Genomic DNA, 14,484 nt, shown 5'->3' on the forward strand with positions numbered 1-14,484 from the left:
TTTTCCCCACCCCCACCTCCTCCCCTGGTGCCCAGAAAGCCAGTGCTGGGCAAGGCCAGGGCAATCTATGCATCATGGTCCCACTTGCAAGTATGGCTGGGCTGGGCCTGGCCAGCTTGTCGGTTTCCCATTGTCGGATCCTCAGCCACCTCTGGACAGAGGAAAAATGCCCAGAATGGTGGAAAGGAAACAAGTGGTTCAGCCCCCTCCCCTTGGGATCCAGGTAGGAGCAAGTCTGGGTCCACCAGTGCAGGCAGCAAGAACAGAGGAATTCCACTGGGTTTCAGTCCGGCTTCATCTAGCAGAGATTACACCTTTTTGTGCTTTGTCATAAGGAAAGTTGAGCACCTAATGAGTAGCAGACCAGCATTTTTAAATGTTGTCTCTCTTCCAGTCTTCTAATCTAATTTAGACTAGATTAGGCTCCTTTTCCTCAGGCCCTAGAGAAACCCTTGCAGCCACAGACAGAGCCTCAGAAAGGTCCAGTGTCTCACACTGTGCTCTCCTTCATTTGGCCTGTGTGTTGAGTCACTGGCGACCTGTGTTGAGACACAGGGCTCCTGCACAACAGAGAAGGCCAACCCCACGCACACTTCTCCATGTGCATCCCTGACCTTCTAAACCTGGCTTCCCAATATCTGTTCCCAGAAGCCCTTCCCTGGCCAAACCACCCCCATTTTCATGGCTCCTTCTCTCAGCAGCTCCTTGGCTCTTAAGCACCACAAATGTGACGTACTTGCTTGCACTTTAACTGTTAATCATTTCCACTCATTAACCTGACCCTAACCCAACATTACAATTTCTGGGGTCAGCCAGTGTGTCCTTCCGGAGGCTCAGCAAGTGTTGGCCATCTGACCAATGAATATTACCAGGCCAAGGGCATAGAAAGACATGTGCCGATCGGGGGGAGTTGAGGGTGAGATAGCAGCTGAAAAGGCTCGTGGAGACCAGGGGTGACCCTGTCTTCCATCACTCGCCCCTCAGTCCCCCAGCTCAGGCCCCACAAAAGAGCCAAGCTCCACTTAGAGCTGTCGTGTGCTGTCTCTCTTCCTGCCCCCTCCCCCGGTCAGCTGCTCCTGCCCTCTCACATCTCAGTTTAAACATCATGTCCTTCAGGAAGCCACCTCTGACCAGCTCGGGTCCCCGGTTGAATGCTCTTGTACTACCCTTGCTTTGTGGGCATATACACTCACTCATACGTATATGATCATTTCTACAGTTGTCTGTGTAATGTCTCTCCCCCGAACCCCATTAGACCGGAAGCTCCACCTGGTCAGGGACCATGTCTGCCTTGTTCCCTGCTGGGGTAAGTCCCAGGGCCTAATGTGTGCCAGGCACACAGCAGCCCCTGAGTCTGTGTCGGATGGGCAATGAGCTGATGGTCACAGGTATGAACCACAGGGTCCTGCACAGCTTGGTGGGGTGGGGAGGCAAAGCCCCAGGTCCCTGGGACCAATCAGGAGGGAACTCACTGCACATATCCAGGTGACTTAGGGACCTAGCAGCCATGCAGGGGGGTGTGCATGTGTGTTGGGGGACAGGAGCTGATCTCACCATGCAGAGCCTTGGGGTCTCCACCAAGGAGACTGTACTTAATTATGTCAGTCCAAAGAAAGCCAAGGCGGAGTTAAAGCAAATGAATGATCCCATCAGGTCTGTTGCAGAAAGATGACAGCAAGACCCCGATCAGGAAAGTGCAATTCCCAGACAGACACTTCACACTCTCCCCATGACACTGTCAGCCAGCCTTGGAGCCGGGCGGCCTCCTCACTAAGCAACCAAACTTACATCCTTAGAATGACTGTCACAACCAAACTATGAGGGAACCAAGGCCATATCAGGGCCTGTCCAAGGATCTTCCACGTGGGACAGGTTGAAAATAGGAAAGAACAATGAAACAGTGCCCAAGTGGGGATCTCTGGGAGCACCGTCCTCCCCCTCCTCTGAGGAGTGCCAGGGCACAGTGACTTTGTTAGTGGGAAGAGCCACATCATGGGGTCATGGCGGGGCTGAGAGATTAGTGAGTATAGCGCACAACCAAGATCTTGCAGAGAAATTTGATAATGGCCAACCCTAAGAGTTTAGGAATTCACTGGGAACTGTGGCGAGGTAAATCATTGAGCAAAGGACTTAGCACCACATAAGAAAAGGATATCGCCCTAAAAATAAGGACTGTCACAACTGTACCCAAATATTGTCATTAATACTGACAGAGAAATCTCTCTCTTAGGGAATCACAGCAACACCATCATCAGAATGTGCCAGAGAGAACTCCCTGAATGCCCAAAGAAGTTATTTGAAAACAAAGTGAGTAGGGAAAGAATAGGATCACCTTTGTGATTTCTAGAAAATTACTCTTTTAGGTCTATGTGGAAAAAAACTGAGTACTAAGTACCAGAAATGGAAAATGTATGAATATTCCCTATAGATGTGATTACTGTTGTCATCATTGCCATCATCATCATCACCACTTTTGCCATCAGATAGTAAGTCAGATTTTCCTCATGAAGAACTTCATGGTCTGATAAAGCCAATGCTATTTCAATGCATATCTTATCACCAGGCGCTGACCGAGGTGTTAGAAAAACTATAGCCCAGTGGTCATTGTTGTCCTTCCTCTGCAGATAGCACATGTGCTATGGTGATCTTGCCCCTCGCTGCCAGGAGTCTGAAATCATAGACATGTGTGTCGTAAGATGTGCCAGAGGGGTTGAGCAGGGACTTATTACAACAGACAACGCAACAGGAAATTTTGAATAAAAGCTCATTGTGTACGGAGCTCCGTGGCAACTCTGACATGCTAGGTACCAATACCAGCCTGTGTGTACAGTGCACAGAGATGATCCTGATTGGGAAAGAGGCCTCAGATCTTCTCTGTGCTCACCACCCTGGCCTTTTCTCCAATTCTTGTTGCATTTTGTGGCATCTGCTTCTTTTCGTCCTTGTCCCCTCCAGCGAACTGTAAGCTCCTGAGGGCAGGTCAAGTCTTACCCTCTTACTATCCCAAGTGACTCACCGAGGGTGTGACCCAAAGGAGCTGCTTAGTCCACACTTGATCGATGAATGGATGACTGATGACTAAACTAAGCACATTCCGTTATTAGGCATCTTGGAGATGACTTATAAGAGAGGCATCATTTATAAAAGGCTAGCAGAGGACTCTTCACTTTATACACCTGCATATCAAAGCTGGCCATTTCTACCCAGGGGACCTAAAACACAGAGGTTCTCAAACTTGAATGTGCATTAGAATCATCCAGAGGATTCCTGGTCAACCTCCAGGCTTTCTGCATAAACCATGTAGAATTAGGCCCAGGGATCTGCTTTTTTTTTTGAGATAGTCTCACTCTGTCACCTGGGCAATGGCATCATTGTGCAATGGCATCATTTTGCAATGGCATCATCATCATAGCTCACTACAACCTTGAACTCCTGAGGTCAAGTGATCCTCCCGCCTTAGCCTCCCAAGTAGCTGGGACTACACACACATGCCACCACGCCAGGCTAATTTTTCTATTTTATGTAGAGACGGGGTCTCGCCCTTGCCCTGGCTGGTCTTGAACTCCTGGCCTTAAGCGATCCTCATGCCTTGGCCTCCCAAAGTGCTAGGATTACAAGCATGAGCCACAGCGCCTGACCTTTACCCACATTCTATTCTTACTAGCTATAGGGCACACTTGCACAAGTTTCTTAAGCTCTTCATGCCTCAGTTTCCTCAGTTACAAAATGGGGATGGACATAAACTCATAGAGACAGAAAGTAGAAAAGAGGCAGAAATGGGGAGTTTTTGTTCAGTGGGTACAGAGTTTTAGTTTTGCAAGATGGAAAAGTTCTGGAGATCTGTTGCAATGCAATGGGAACATATTTAACACTACTGGACTGTACACTTAAAAATGGCTAATAGGAAAAAAAATGGCTAATAGGGTAAAGTTTTTGTTGTGTGTTTTTACCACAAAAGAAGAAAAAAATGTTAATGGGGATGAGTAATAGTGTCTACTTCAAAGTGCTGTTATGAGCATTCCATGAAATCAAGCACGTGAAGTGGCAGGCACAGGCCCTGGACTAGGAACTGCTGAAAAAATGATAGCTATTATTATTGTAGTAGTCACGGTCGTTAGGGAATTTAACCATGAATAAGTTATTATTTAAAGGCATTTTAAACAAAATTATAGTGTGAATCTTCAAGCTGATGGAAGTTCCTTGTACTTTTTGAAATGGTATGCCAAAATGGTATGCTTTTCAGGAAAGCACTGGGCTGTGAAGCTGAAACTTACGTATCATCACTCAGTAAGGAATATTTCAAACCTTTCCCAAAAATCCAAGTAGCTTTTTGACAAACTACATTTTTCCAAACCCTGACCAATAGACCGTTTATATTTCACACACAGATCCATATGTGAAGAAGCCAATTATGTCACAGGTTGACATGTGAAAGCCTGAGGATTGTTCATATCAGGCAATCTAATTCTTAAAACTAAGATCCTCAATTTGCAGGATGAAGGAAACACAGAACAGAAATGTTAAATTTTGTTTTCCACCTTAAGCTTAATAAAGGAAATCAAGCAAAAGCTGCCACCATAGAAGAAAGAGATGATCCCCCTATCTTGAAAAACTACATGAAGCATTTTTCATCTTTGATGTGCATGTGGAACCCAACACAGACTTGGGAACATGGCAGAGACCCAAAGCCATCATTTGGATTCTCTGCGCATCACTTTGATTTCATGTGCATCTATGCTAATTTCGTCTCCCCAGCCTATTATTTAAGCCTTAGCAGGACAGATGTGTTGTTTTACAAGGCCATAATCCACTTGGTAGGCAGATAACCAAGAAGCCTTTGGTCTTCATCATTTACTCCAGTAAGAAAACTAGACGATTGCCTTCATAAAACAGCATGCGACCCACGCCATGTAACACCAACCTACGGGACCTCCTTGGACCTTCTAACCAAATTCATAAAATTCATCCTGGTCACAGAGATGGCCAAAATTAGCTCTAGGCTGAGTGGAATTAGGCAAAGGCCAATATGGGAGTACAAATAGTAAAAATGACACAGTTGGGAAGCGACTTACAGTATAGGATTTTAGGCCACACCAGTGTTCACGTGAATCAAACTCATCAGTCTAAGGCTGAGGTTAGGCACTACTGGTGAAAATTCCAATCCTAGGGGGCTTTTAGATCTCTCTTGATTGAAAGATAAATTCCAAAGTCATTGCTAAGAATCCCCCGCCCACATTTTTTTCTTTCCATCCTATGTATAACGATAAGGGACCACCCCACAGCCCTGTCCCAGAAGCCCTGAATACGGACAGCAGTGACTGTTGAGACGGTACTTGTGAAATCCAGATACAGGCTGCAGTATCTGCAAAGAGACTGTCATCAGCAGGGATTAGGATTGCTCCAGCCCACCTCCAGATCTCAAAAGACTGCCTGCTCCCCACTCACACCAGCATCCCTGCCAACAGGTAGAAGGAAGGAGAATTAAGATGATTGTATGCAGCAAAAAGAAGTGATTAAAAGAACCTAAATAACCAGACGTTAACTTCGGGTTCTGAGTGCACTGCCGTCTGTCCGTTTAATTTTTCTTCTTATGCACTGAAGAAACTACCTTATTATCTTAACATGGGAGTCTCTGAGGAAGGCTCGAAGCTCTGAGACCCAAGTATTAGCCCCAGCTCTAATTTTTACTAGTCATGTGACCTTGGAAGATCACTTAACTATTCGAGGCCTCGGTTTCCTCATCTAGCACAGGGCTTAGGTCACATGACGCATTCAATAAGCATTCATAGAAGTATACAAAATGAATCTGTAAAACAGGGATGTACCAGGAGATTTCAGAAATGCTTTCCAGTGTTAACGTTCAACTGACCTATGATTTCTTTGTGACAGGCTCACATCCCTGGTAATTCTAATCCTCTTCTGCCAGTGTGCACCAACAGATTCACCTCTGTACTCAGTGCAATCCGACCTTGCCCTTTCTCATCACCTTGTAGCGTTACCCCCCATTTACGTTACAGCAAGGAGGAAGCATTTCGCTATTAGCCTCATCATACAATTATTTTTTTAAATAATCAGTTGCCAGAATATACAGTCCTACATTTAAAGTTCTATGCAGCATTTCAAAACCTATATAAGGAAGTATTTAAATTTTCCTTCCATAGTTGTTTTCCGCTTGATTTCAAGAGTTAAATGAACAGTTTCCCATATCTTGTGTCTAATGTGTTTTTCTTGTCCATTAAAATGCTGAAGGTTTTTTTTTTTTCCTCTTTAAGAGGAAAAAAGAAATCTTGCCCCTGCAATTTACTTTGGCTTTCTCAAAAGTTGGGTAGAAAAGTCAGTATAATTCAGGTGGAATCTAAAATGTTCTTGTTGTACAAGCGTGCACAGAAAGGAAGCCTATAATTGCCTGCTTTCTTTCAGGAAGTTTGTATTCTCTGTTTTCCAGGGAGCCTTTACTTTCCAAGGGAGTATGATCGACATGCCATTACTGAAGCAGGCCCAGAACATTGTTACGCTTGCCACATCCATCAAGGAAAAATGATCTGGTAAATGAAGCTCTCATCAGGTGGGCTGAACATATACAGTGGGTTTCTTAAAGACAAACCATAATACTCAAGGCAACTTGTTAGTATGCTGGATTGGGACCTTACTTCATTTACAGTTCATGGTAATCATGATTTTTTTGTTGTTGTCTTACTGGCCAGTTATTCCTCTAAAAGTGAACTTTTTCCCTTTTGGGTCCAAGCTTATGATTTTATTGTTTATTAATGCATTACGAATATGGATGTGTGACTTCACAGGGAGATAAAATGATAGGGAAAGATGGGCTGTGAGGGGAAGTTAGGTCTTTAATGAAACAGACCTTTCCTGAATATACATAGTCCCTGTCCCCTTCTTATGTAGGTTAATATTTCCCACATTGTTCATTTGCACAGTGATACCGCAAATAATTTTAAGAAAGACAAGGTCTTTAAAAAATAATAACGAAATTAAGGGGTCATGTCTGTTCCACTAGTAATCTGATAACACAACAGAGATGACATAGAAAAAGTTACGAAGTATTATATTGGCTTATAACGGTATCTTCTAAAAATAAACTTTCAAAACTGATCACTGTCAGCCTCCACCCCCAAGATGAAACATCCATATCCTTGACCCGCTGGATGGTGAATACCAAAGCTCTCATCCTGGGCAAACGCTCTGGGTCAACAGTTACCGGCAGTTAAAAAATAAATGTGCAGAAACACAAGACCGTCCATTCTCCCCCTTTCTTTTCCCATTTAACTGTTTGCCATTGAGGCCATTTCCCCCTGTAAATGTATGGCCGGGACAGGACTCCCTCAGCCATAAACTTGTAGCCTCTAAGAAGACACAATGCCACCGAGCTGGCGCATGTGGCCCCTGCGAGATTTGCATCACATTAGAGATGCTGCTGCAGGTCAGATGGGTGGTGTGGTTAACGGGCTTAGTAAAGCTGTTTTGAAGAGGTTAACCCAGCTTGTAGTAAGGGTAAATAAACATAACAACCAGCCATTGTTCCCTATTCAGCATGTACTCTTATATTGAAGGCTAAAGGGTATTGAAGCTGCGGAGGATCAACTTGTGCTTGCCAGAGGACGCCAATGAAGTTTGAAACACCAACAATCAGAGATTTTGTTTCTGTTCCTCATTAAATCATGAGCTTTTGTGCCGAGACTCTGGACGACTGTTCTTTAAGAAATTAACAGAATGGGAAGTTTTAAACTCTACACCAACCTTTTCATGACCTACACAGCAGCAACGCTGCTACTCTTAGACAAACACCGCGGGGAAGGCTGTTCTGTTTATTTAAATTTGTAAATAGAAAACAGTTGTTTTTTATTTTCATTTTTTACCTCCTCCTACGCACTTTTTGATTATTTCCTACATGGCCCCTAGTGTGTGCCCCAACCAGAGGTCTACTTTTCCCCACTTCTTCCAATTCCTACAGGAAACCCAAGAGGTGAGTAGAGTTGAGGGTTCGATTCAAGGAGAGGCACCATCACCTCAAAGCAAAGTCCAGAGTCCCACCACCATCATGTACCCCTGCCACCCTGGTGCATGGCAGGGAGGGCAGGAAGGGGAAGATCCGGTTCCCACAGGCATGTGGAGGGAACTGATCCAGACTGGATGGTTCTGGGGAGACACCTTCTTGGGACACCAACTAATGTTCCCAAACGTGGGCTCCCAGGAGACAGCTCTTCAACTGAGATGGCACACATTAGGCTGTGGTCCCACCTTCCCCTCCTTGGTGCAGCCTCAACCCCTCATCAGAGCATCATCACCTTCACCTTGGTGGCCCGATACGGCCCCAGAGTTGCTGGAAGGGAAAGTGGGAGCTGGCCTAATCCTCGCTCTGAGGGCCGGAAGGAGGAAGATGGCATCTCGCCAACCTCAGAGACGACTGGCCTCTAGCCAAACTGTGCTTCAAGACTCCGGACAGGGGCAGCGGGCAGCAGTTACGGAGAAGCAGCCCCAAGGCCCCCTCTGGCAGCTGTGCCCCATCTAGGCTGGAACCCGGAGTCAGGCTGCACGCTCAGTCAGCCCCTCTGCTTAGAAGGCAGAGATGGGAGACAAAAGGAGGGCCTCTTCTCTTTCCCCTGCCCCATGCCCCTTCAGGGTGTCAGAAGCAGCACTGGCACAGCCTGGCACAAGCTAAAGAGGAACATGAAAGCCACCTTCGCACTTGCCTACAGGCAGCCCTCACTTGAACTTAACTGCCCTTCCCATGCTCTGTACAAATCCAGAGGAGCCCTTGATTTGAGAGGAGGAAAGGGCACACATTCCAGTCTCCGCCCCCGCTGCACGGCCAGCCCCCCAACCCATACCCGTGGGCTTCCACAAGCCTGGCTCACTGAGAGCCAACCCCCCACTCTGAGGGAGCCCACATGCCTGCTGAAGGCACCTCTCAGCCAGGTCTCTGGGCAGTGCTTAGAGCCACATCAGCTAGGTCTCCCGACACCCATCACCAACAGGCCCAGGGGTTCCTAGTCCCCAGCCATGTTCACCACGCTCTGGCCCTTATCGCAAACTGTATTTTGTTCCAACAAAACCACCTTGCTGTTTAAGTCTCCCCAAATGTCAGAATTACCATCTTACCCATAACCCACTGGGTCCCAATTATGGTAGGATCATGAGACTGCGACCCACTAGAGCCAAAAACCTGGACCAAGCTCCCACTGTCTGAACAGAGACCCTAACGACGGCCCCAGAAGAGACTTCAGGCATGGTTAGGGGCCCACTGTGCCTCATTCCTTGAAGAACAAAACTCCAGGATGGAGATGCTGGGGAACAAAATGTGTTCCTGCTCTTTTCCCACCCACATCCCTTTGGTGCCACGGGTAGCAGCGGGCAGGTGGGGGAGCATGCCGGGATGCCCGCTCCCCTGAGCCAGGAATGGACTACAGGAAGGGGACCTTGCAGCTAATCTCATTAATTAGAAACCATACCTGTTTATATTTTGTGTAGCTCATCACAAGCCGCTTGGCCATATCACCCCCCTGTTATTAATTCTTGGGGGCTAAATTATGGGTAACACTATTAAAACATTATCAGAACTAATGAGAAACAATTACTTAGAAAATGAGCCAGGACAAGATTGAGTTGAGAACATCAGTGGTGATCACCGTAGATTAGTTTAATAAATCATCAGGTGCTAGGCAAGACTGACTGTATGTATGCAAAGCCCCGTCACGGGAAAATGAAATTGAGATTTTTTTTTTGCATAATTTTTTCATTAATCTCAATAGGACCCGTGTGGTGTAGATTGCTTTATTCCCCTAATACCTTGCCTGGGGGGGGGGGTGCCCAATAACATCTTCATTGTTTTACTGAGGTCTTAATGACAATCTGTGACAACCTCATTTTAATGTATAGAGGATTATATCATAGTCATGTTTTATTGAAATGGTGAGGGGAACTCCAGTCCGAGTCCAGCACTGTCCCTGAGCGCAAGTTAGGAAGTTCCCGGGCATCTGAGGCTTTCCTTTCCCATGTCCAAGTGTTGAACCCGCCTGGTCTCCACGGAGGGGCTGGGAAAACAGTATCCTGTCTGATGAAGACTTCACCGCCTCCGATTTGAATTTGAAAGTAACTCTTTGCCTCGTATATTTTGCCGGGTAAATAGAACAAACCATGTCATTTTTTTCGCCCTCTTTAAAATAGACATGCCATTATCATCATTAACACTTTTGCACCCAGTAGTTTTGCCAGAGTTCGGGAAACTGATTTTCTTCCTGCGGAACACTGTAATTTTCTAACGATACCGTGAAGGGAAAAAAGAATACAGGTTTTTTTTAATTTGAAGGACATTCTGCTTTTATGGTTTCGGTTTACCTTGGAAAGCTGAATCTTCCGTTCTTATTTTTATTTTTTCCTCTAGTACTAGGAAGGCAATCGATGGTACGAAACAGGTTCTAAGATTACCAGAAGGACCTCGTGCATATAAATACTGGCAAGGGTCACCCAACTGGACTGGTCTTGTAAGCGCAGAGCTTGTGCCTGCCGGGGGCTGAGGACAGGGACCTCCCAGCGCAGAGCCTCCCCGCTCCCGCCCCCTGCGAGGTTTTCACATTACATCTTTGGGGGAAAGTGGCGGGAAAGTAATTACCAGACCCCAATATTTAAATGTTAAAGCCTTAGTCTTTCTTGCCGCGCTTTATTTTAAACTGGGGCGGGACGGAGTAGCTAAGAGAGCGAACAAAATGGAAAATAAATTACTTTCAAATACCTTGGTACCTGCAAGCTTGCGCGGTGGGACCAGGCAGCTCTTTGCTGTTCTGGACGGGTGACTGTTGTTGTTGTTAGTTTGTTTAAATTCCAGTTATAATTTGGCAGCAACTATCGCCTTCCGAATCAGTACGAATTGCCAACGACATGAAGCAAGTGATCTGCAGGAAGGAACCGAAACCATCGTTAGCGCCTTTTGGTGGTGGCAGTTTGCTGCCGATGCAACCCAGTTTCAGCTGAGCGCGCGAAGCCTGCAGGGTACATGCGTTTATTTCGACAGACTCTTTCGGGATTTGTCACTCGCACCTTCCCTTTTAAAATCATTTTTATTTTCTACATCGTCAGTGACGGCTGGCTTTTACTTTGGCTTCTTCCGACGGGAAGGGCACGGCGAGCCCGGGGCTGGCGCGCGGGGTCGTTAGAGGTGCGCCCCGCGGCGGGACCCGCGGTGTCCGCGTCCCCTTCCCCGAAGCCTGCAGTCGGCGGGCGCAGAGACCTGGGGGTCCGGGCGGCCACGGTCCCTTCCTGGCCAGGCACAGCCCCTGCGAAGTACGCGAGTGGAGCCGGCGCTCGGGACGCAGCGGCCGGTGGCGGGGCCGGCGGAGCCCGGCGGCCAGTGGGCCGGGACTGCGGGACCCGCTCGCCCGCCGCGGGCCGCCCGGAGCCCGCGAGCCTGTCGCGCAGCCCGGCTGTAATGGTGGCAGATCAAAGGCCGCCCCGTGTTCCCGCGGAGCCGGGGACAATCCCGCGCCTTTGTGCGCTGTTGCTAGGAGCCCGAGAAACTAAGAGAAAGTGTCAGGAGCATGTTAATCAGACTCGTTACAGTGTAACAATAACGTCTCTCTCGGGTCTCCCAGGCCCCGAGCACCCCGACGCACCCCACGCACAGGCCGGACACCTGCACGGGGCCCTCACGCACGCCCTGCAGGCCCGTGTCCCTCCAGCCCCGAGTCGGCTCCTGGGCCCAGCGCAACAACGAGGCCCAGGGGGCCCAGCAAGCACCAGGCACGTCTCTGGGTCAGGAGCTCCTTGACCGGACTCTCCTAGCTTTCCAGGCCTTGAGTCGAATTGCCGATGTTATTTAATCATGTTATTCCAATCAAGAAAAAAATGAACACTCCCTTTCAGATAGCTTTTTGGTGAAGAGTATTTTGAAAACTATTAAGTCAACTTTGCCAGTTTCCCTTTGACATCCTTAGAGGATACTACAAGTGGTAATTCCCCGTTTAAGAAAGGAAGAAGGAAAAACAACTTTGCTGAGAGTAAAGATTTCTCTGAACTTTTTCAAGGAAATCACTTCATTCATTCGTTTAGTCATACAACAAACACCTGTTGAACTCGACTGGGTGCCAGACTGCTAGTCCAAAAGTCATTGAACTTGTTCCAGATGAACTTTTCTTTTAAAATTAAAATGCTCTTGTGGAAGTCAGAGGAGAAGCAAAGGTGTAAAATAATGTCAAGTGTTAAAACAAAAAGAAGTGTCACTGGCTACAGTAGTGATAATAGCCAGAGAGGTGCGAAATAAGAATTAAAAACGTTTCAAAAACTACAGGCCATATGCTTTGAAACCAGCCACTTTTTTCACATCTTTCATCTCCCTCCCCACCCCCCTTGATGGGTAGGAGCTCTGCCAGGCTGCAGTCTTGAAGCCTTTCAGAGTCCTGCCTGCCTGAGGTCTGAGGAGGGAGGCCCGCCCTTCTGCGTGTTTGTACACAGCCTCTCAATTTGGGAAGGAACACATTCCATCCTGGCCCCATTCCCCCCTTGGCCATACACAGGGAATTGGAAAGCTGTCCTCAGGCTTAGGGCAGAATTTGGCCAACTCGAGGTGCTTTTCTTCCATATGAGCTCTTATTCCAGAACCAACCCATTCAGGAAGGGCAGGACAGAGCCAGATTTCTGGAGTGTAACTGCTGCACCCAAGTCACCAGGATAAGCAGAAGATGGCTTTGTAAATCACCTGTACCCACCTATGCTGGAGGAGGAATCCCATAAGTATGCAAGATTTCCCCATGGGTCAAAATCAATTTCTCTCATGGTTGTGTGCAACATACAAACATATGGAAAACTGGACGTGTTCCCCAGAGATCGGAATCTTAGGCATGAAAGGAACTGTAGAGATTTCTTTCATTATCTAGCTAAAAGATTTGATATACTGAAAACTCCATTTTATGAAAAACAAGGGGGAACCAAACACGGTGTCACAATGTTAAAATATCTGGTTAAAGGGGAGAGATTAGTTAAAAAGAAACTGTATTTTTTGGTCTACATAATGCCAAATAGCTGGTTTGGTTGAGTTTTGTTTTGTTTTTGAACAATGAATCAAATTTCCTTCATAATCAGACACACTAGGAGAATCGAGAGGAAAACGAACATTCCATTTCAGATAGCTTTGTAGTGGAGACTTGTTTCAGAAGACTACACACGCCAGGCATCTGGCTTAATGTTAAAGGGGGGCCTTTTGAGTTCCGTGAAAAGAAGAATATAAAAACCGACATGAACTTCTGGCTGAGATTTTCTGGGAGAACTGTGTTCTTAACCCAGACTGCCAAATGAGAGCAGCATGTCCTTTTCCCCAGCTCATTTCCAGGGCCTGGAATCCGTGCAGCGGCTCTCAGGAGAGCTTCGGGATGCTTCTCTTAGGTTGGCATGAGGGAGCTCCAGCCACTGGGTGCCCCACCAGTGTTCCCATGTCAGTGACAGCACTGTTCTCTCAAGGGGCCCTGGCCACTATCCACGCTGATCTTTGCAAAGACTTTGCACAAGCTGTAACCCCTCCCTCTCCATCATAGCCAGCAAACTCCTAGCTGTTCTTCAAGACACAGCTTCAAGGCCACACCCCCAGAGAAAACTTGCTGGTCTTCCCTCTGTTCTTCCATTGCACTGGGTCAGATTTCCATTGTAGCACTTGTTTAGGGGTTTGTGTCCTCCAAAATAATGTGGGTGCCCTGAATATTGAACATTGTCACACATTTCAGCTCCCTCTCCTGCTCTCATCTGTCACCCCCTGCATGAGCTTGCTAAAAATGTGCTCATTTATCAGGAACTGAAGTCTTTCCCCCAGCACATTCAGTTCTGATGCTCACCTTACAACTAATGGGTTATGTTATATTCGCACACAACAGTAAGTCATTTATTCTCTCTGAGCATCAGTTTCTTCAACTACATGAGTAAATGTGCCTAACTGCAAGAGTTGCTGTGAGGATTTGGTAGTCACAGAGAGGCACTACCCAGATCACCCTCTGTGGCCCCACTTGATGGCTGGGGAGGTACAGTCAGCAGACAGCCTCCAGTTGCCCTGCCCAAGGCCCTGCCTTCCAGGGAACCCAGCCATTCTGGCCAGAGGTGAGATATCTGACAGGCCATTATGCCCCAGAGCTCCCAGTAGGGATGACCAAGATGTTATTGGGTTTGCTTGGCAGTTCAACTTCTGCTTCACCCCGATCCTTACTCCTTTTTCCTTTACTGGGCATTGATCTAGAATAGCTTGCACCCTAATGTCTGAGCAACTGCTTCCAGAGAGCCCACTCTGTGACAGAGGACTGAATGAACCACTGTATTTAAAAGCACATGGTACTTGCCAGGAGTTGGGGAGGGTGGTGGGGGGAGTTATTGTTTAATGGACATGGAGTTTCAGTTTTGCAAGATGAAAAAAGTTGGCCGGGCACGGTGGCTCACGCCTGTAATCCTAGCTCTCTGGGAGGCCAAGGCGGGTGGATTGTTTGAGCTCAGGAGTTT

The 14,484-nt window shown here is 47.1% G+C and overlaps 1 protein-coding gene across 1 annotated transcript in view; it reads left to right on the plus strand.

The window, feature by feature from the left end:
• CLYBL (citrate lyase beta like) overlaps positions 1 to 7,695 on the plus strand; it is a 107,254-nt gene extending 99,559 nt beyond the window's left edge. The window contains exons 8-9 of the mRNA XM_012644432.1: positions 6,446 to 6,565; positions 7,569 to 7,695. Of these exons, the coding sequence (XP_012499886.1) occupies positions 6,446 to 6,541 (96 nt within the window). The 3' untranslated portion in view covers positions 6,542 to 6,565; positions 7,569 to 7,695. The remainder of the gene's footprint in view (positions 1 to 6,445; positions 6,566 to 7,568) is intronic.
• Positions 7,696 to 14,484: the final 6,789 nt, after the last annotated feature.

Source organism: Propithecus coquereli, unplaced genomic scaffold (assembly GCF_000956105.1).
Source record: "Propithecus coquereli isolate 6110/MARCELLA unplaced genomic scaffold, Pcoq_1.0 Scaffold212, whole genome shotgun sequence".
Lineage (NCBI taxonomy): Eukaryota > Metazoa > Chordata > Mammalia > Primates > Indriidae > Propithecus > Propithecus coquereli.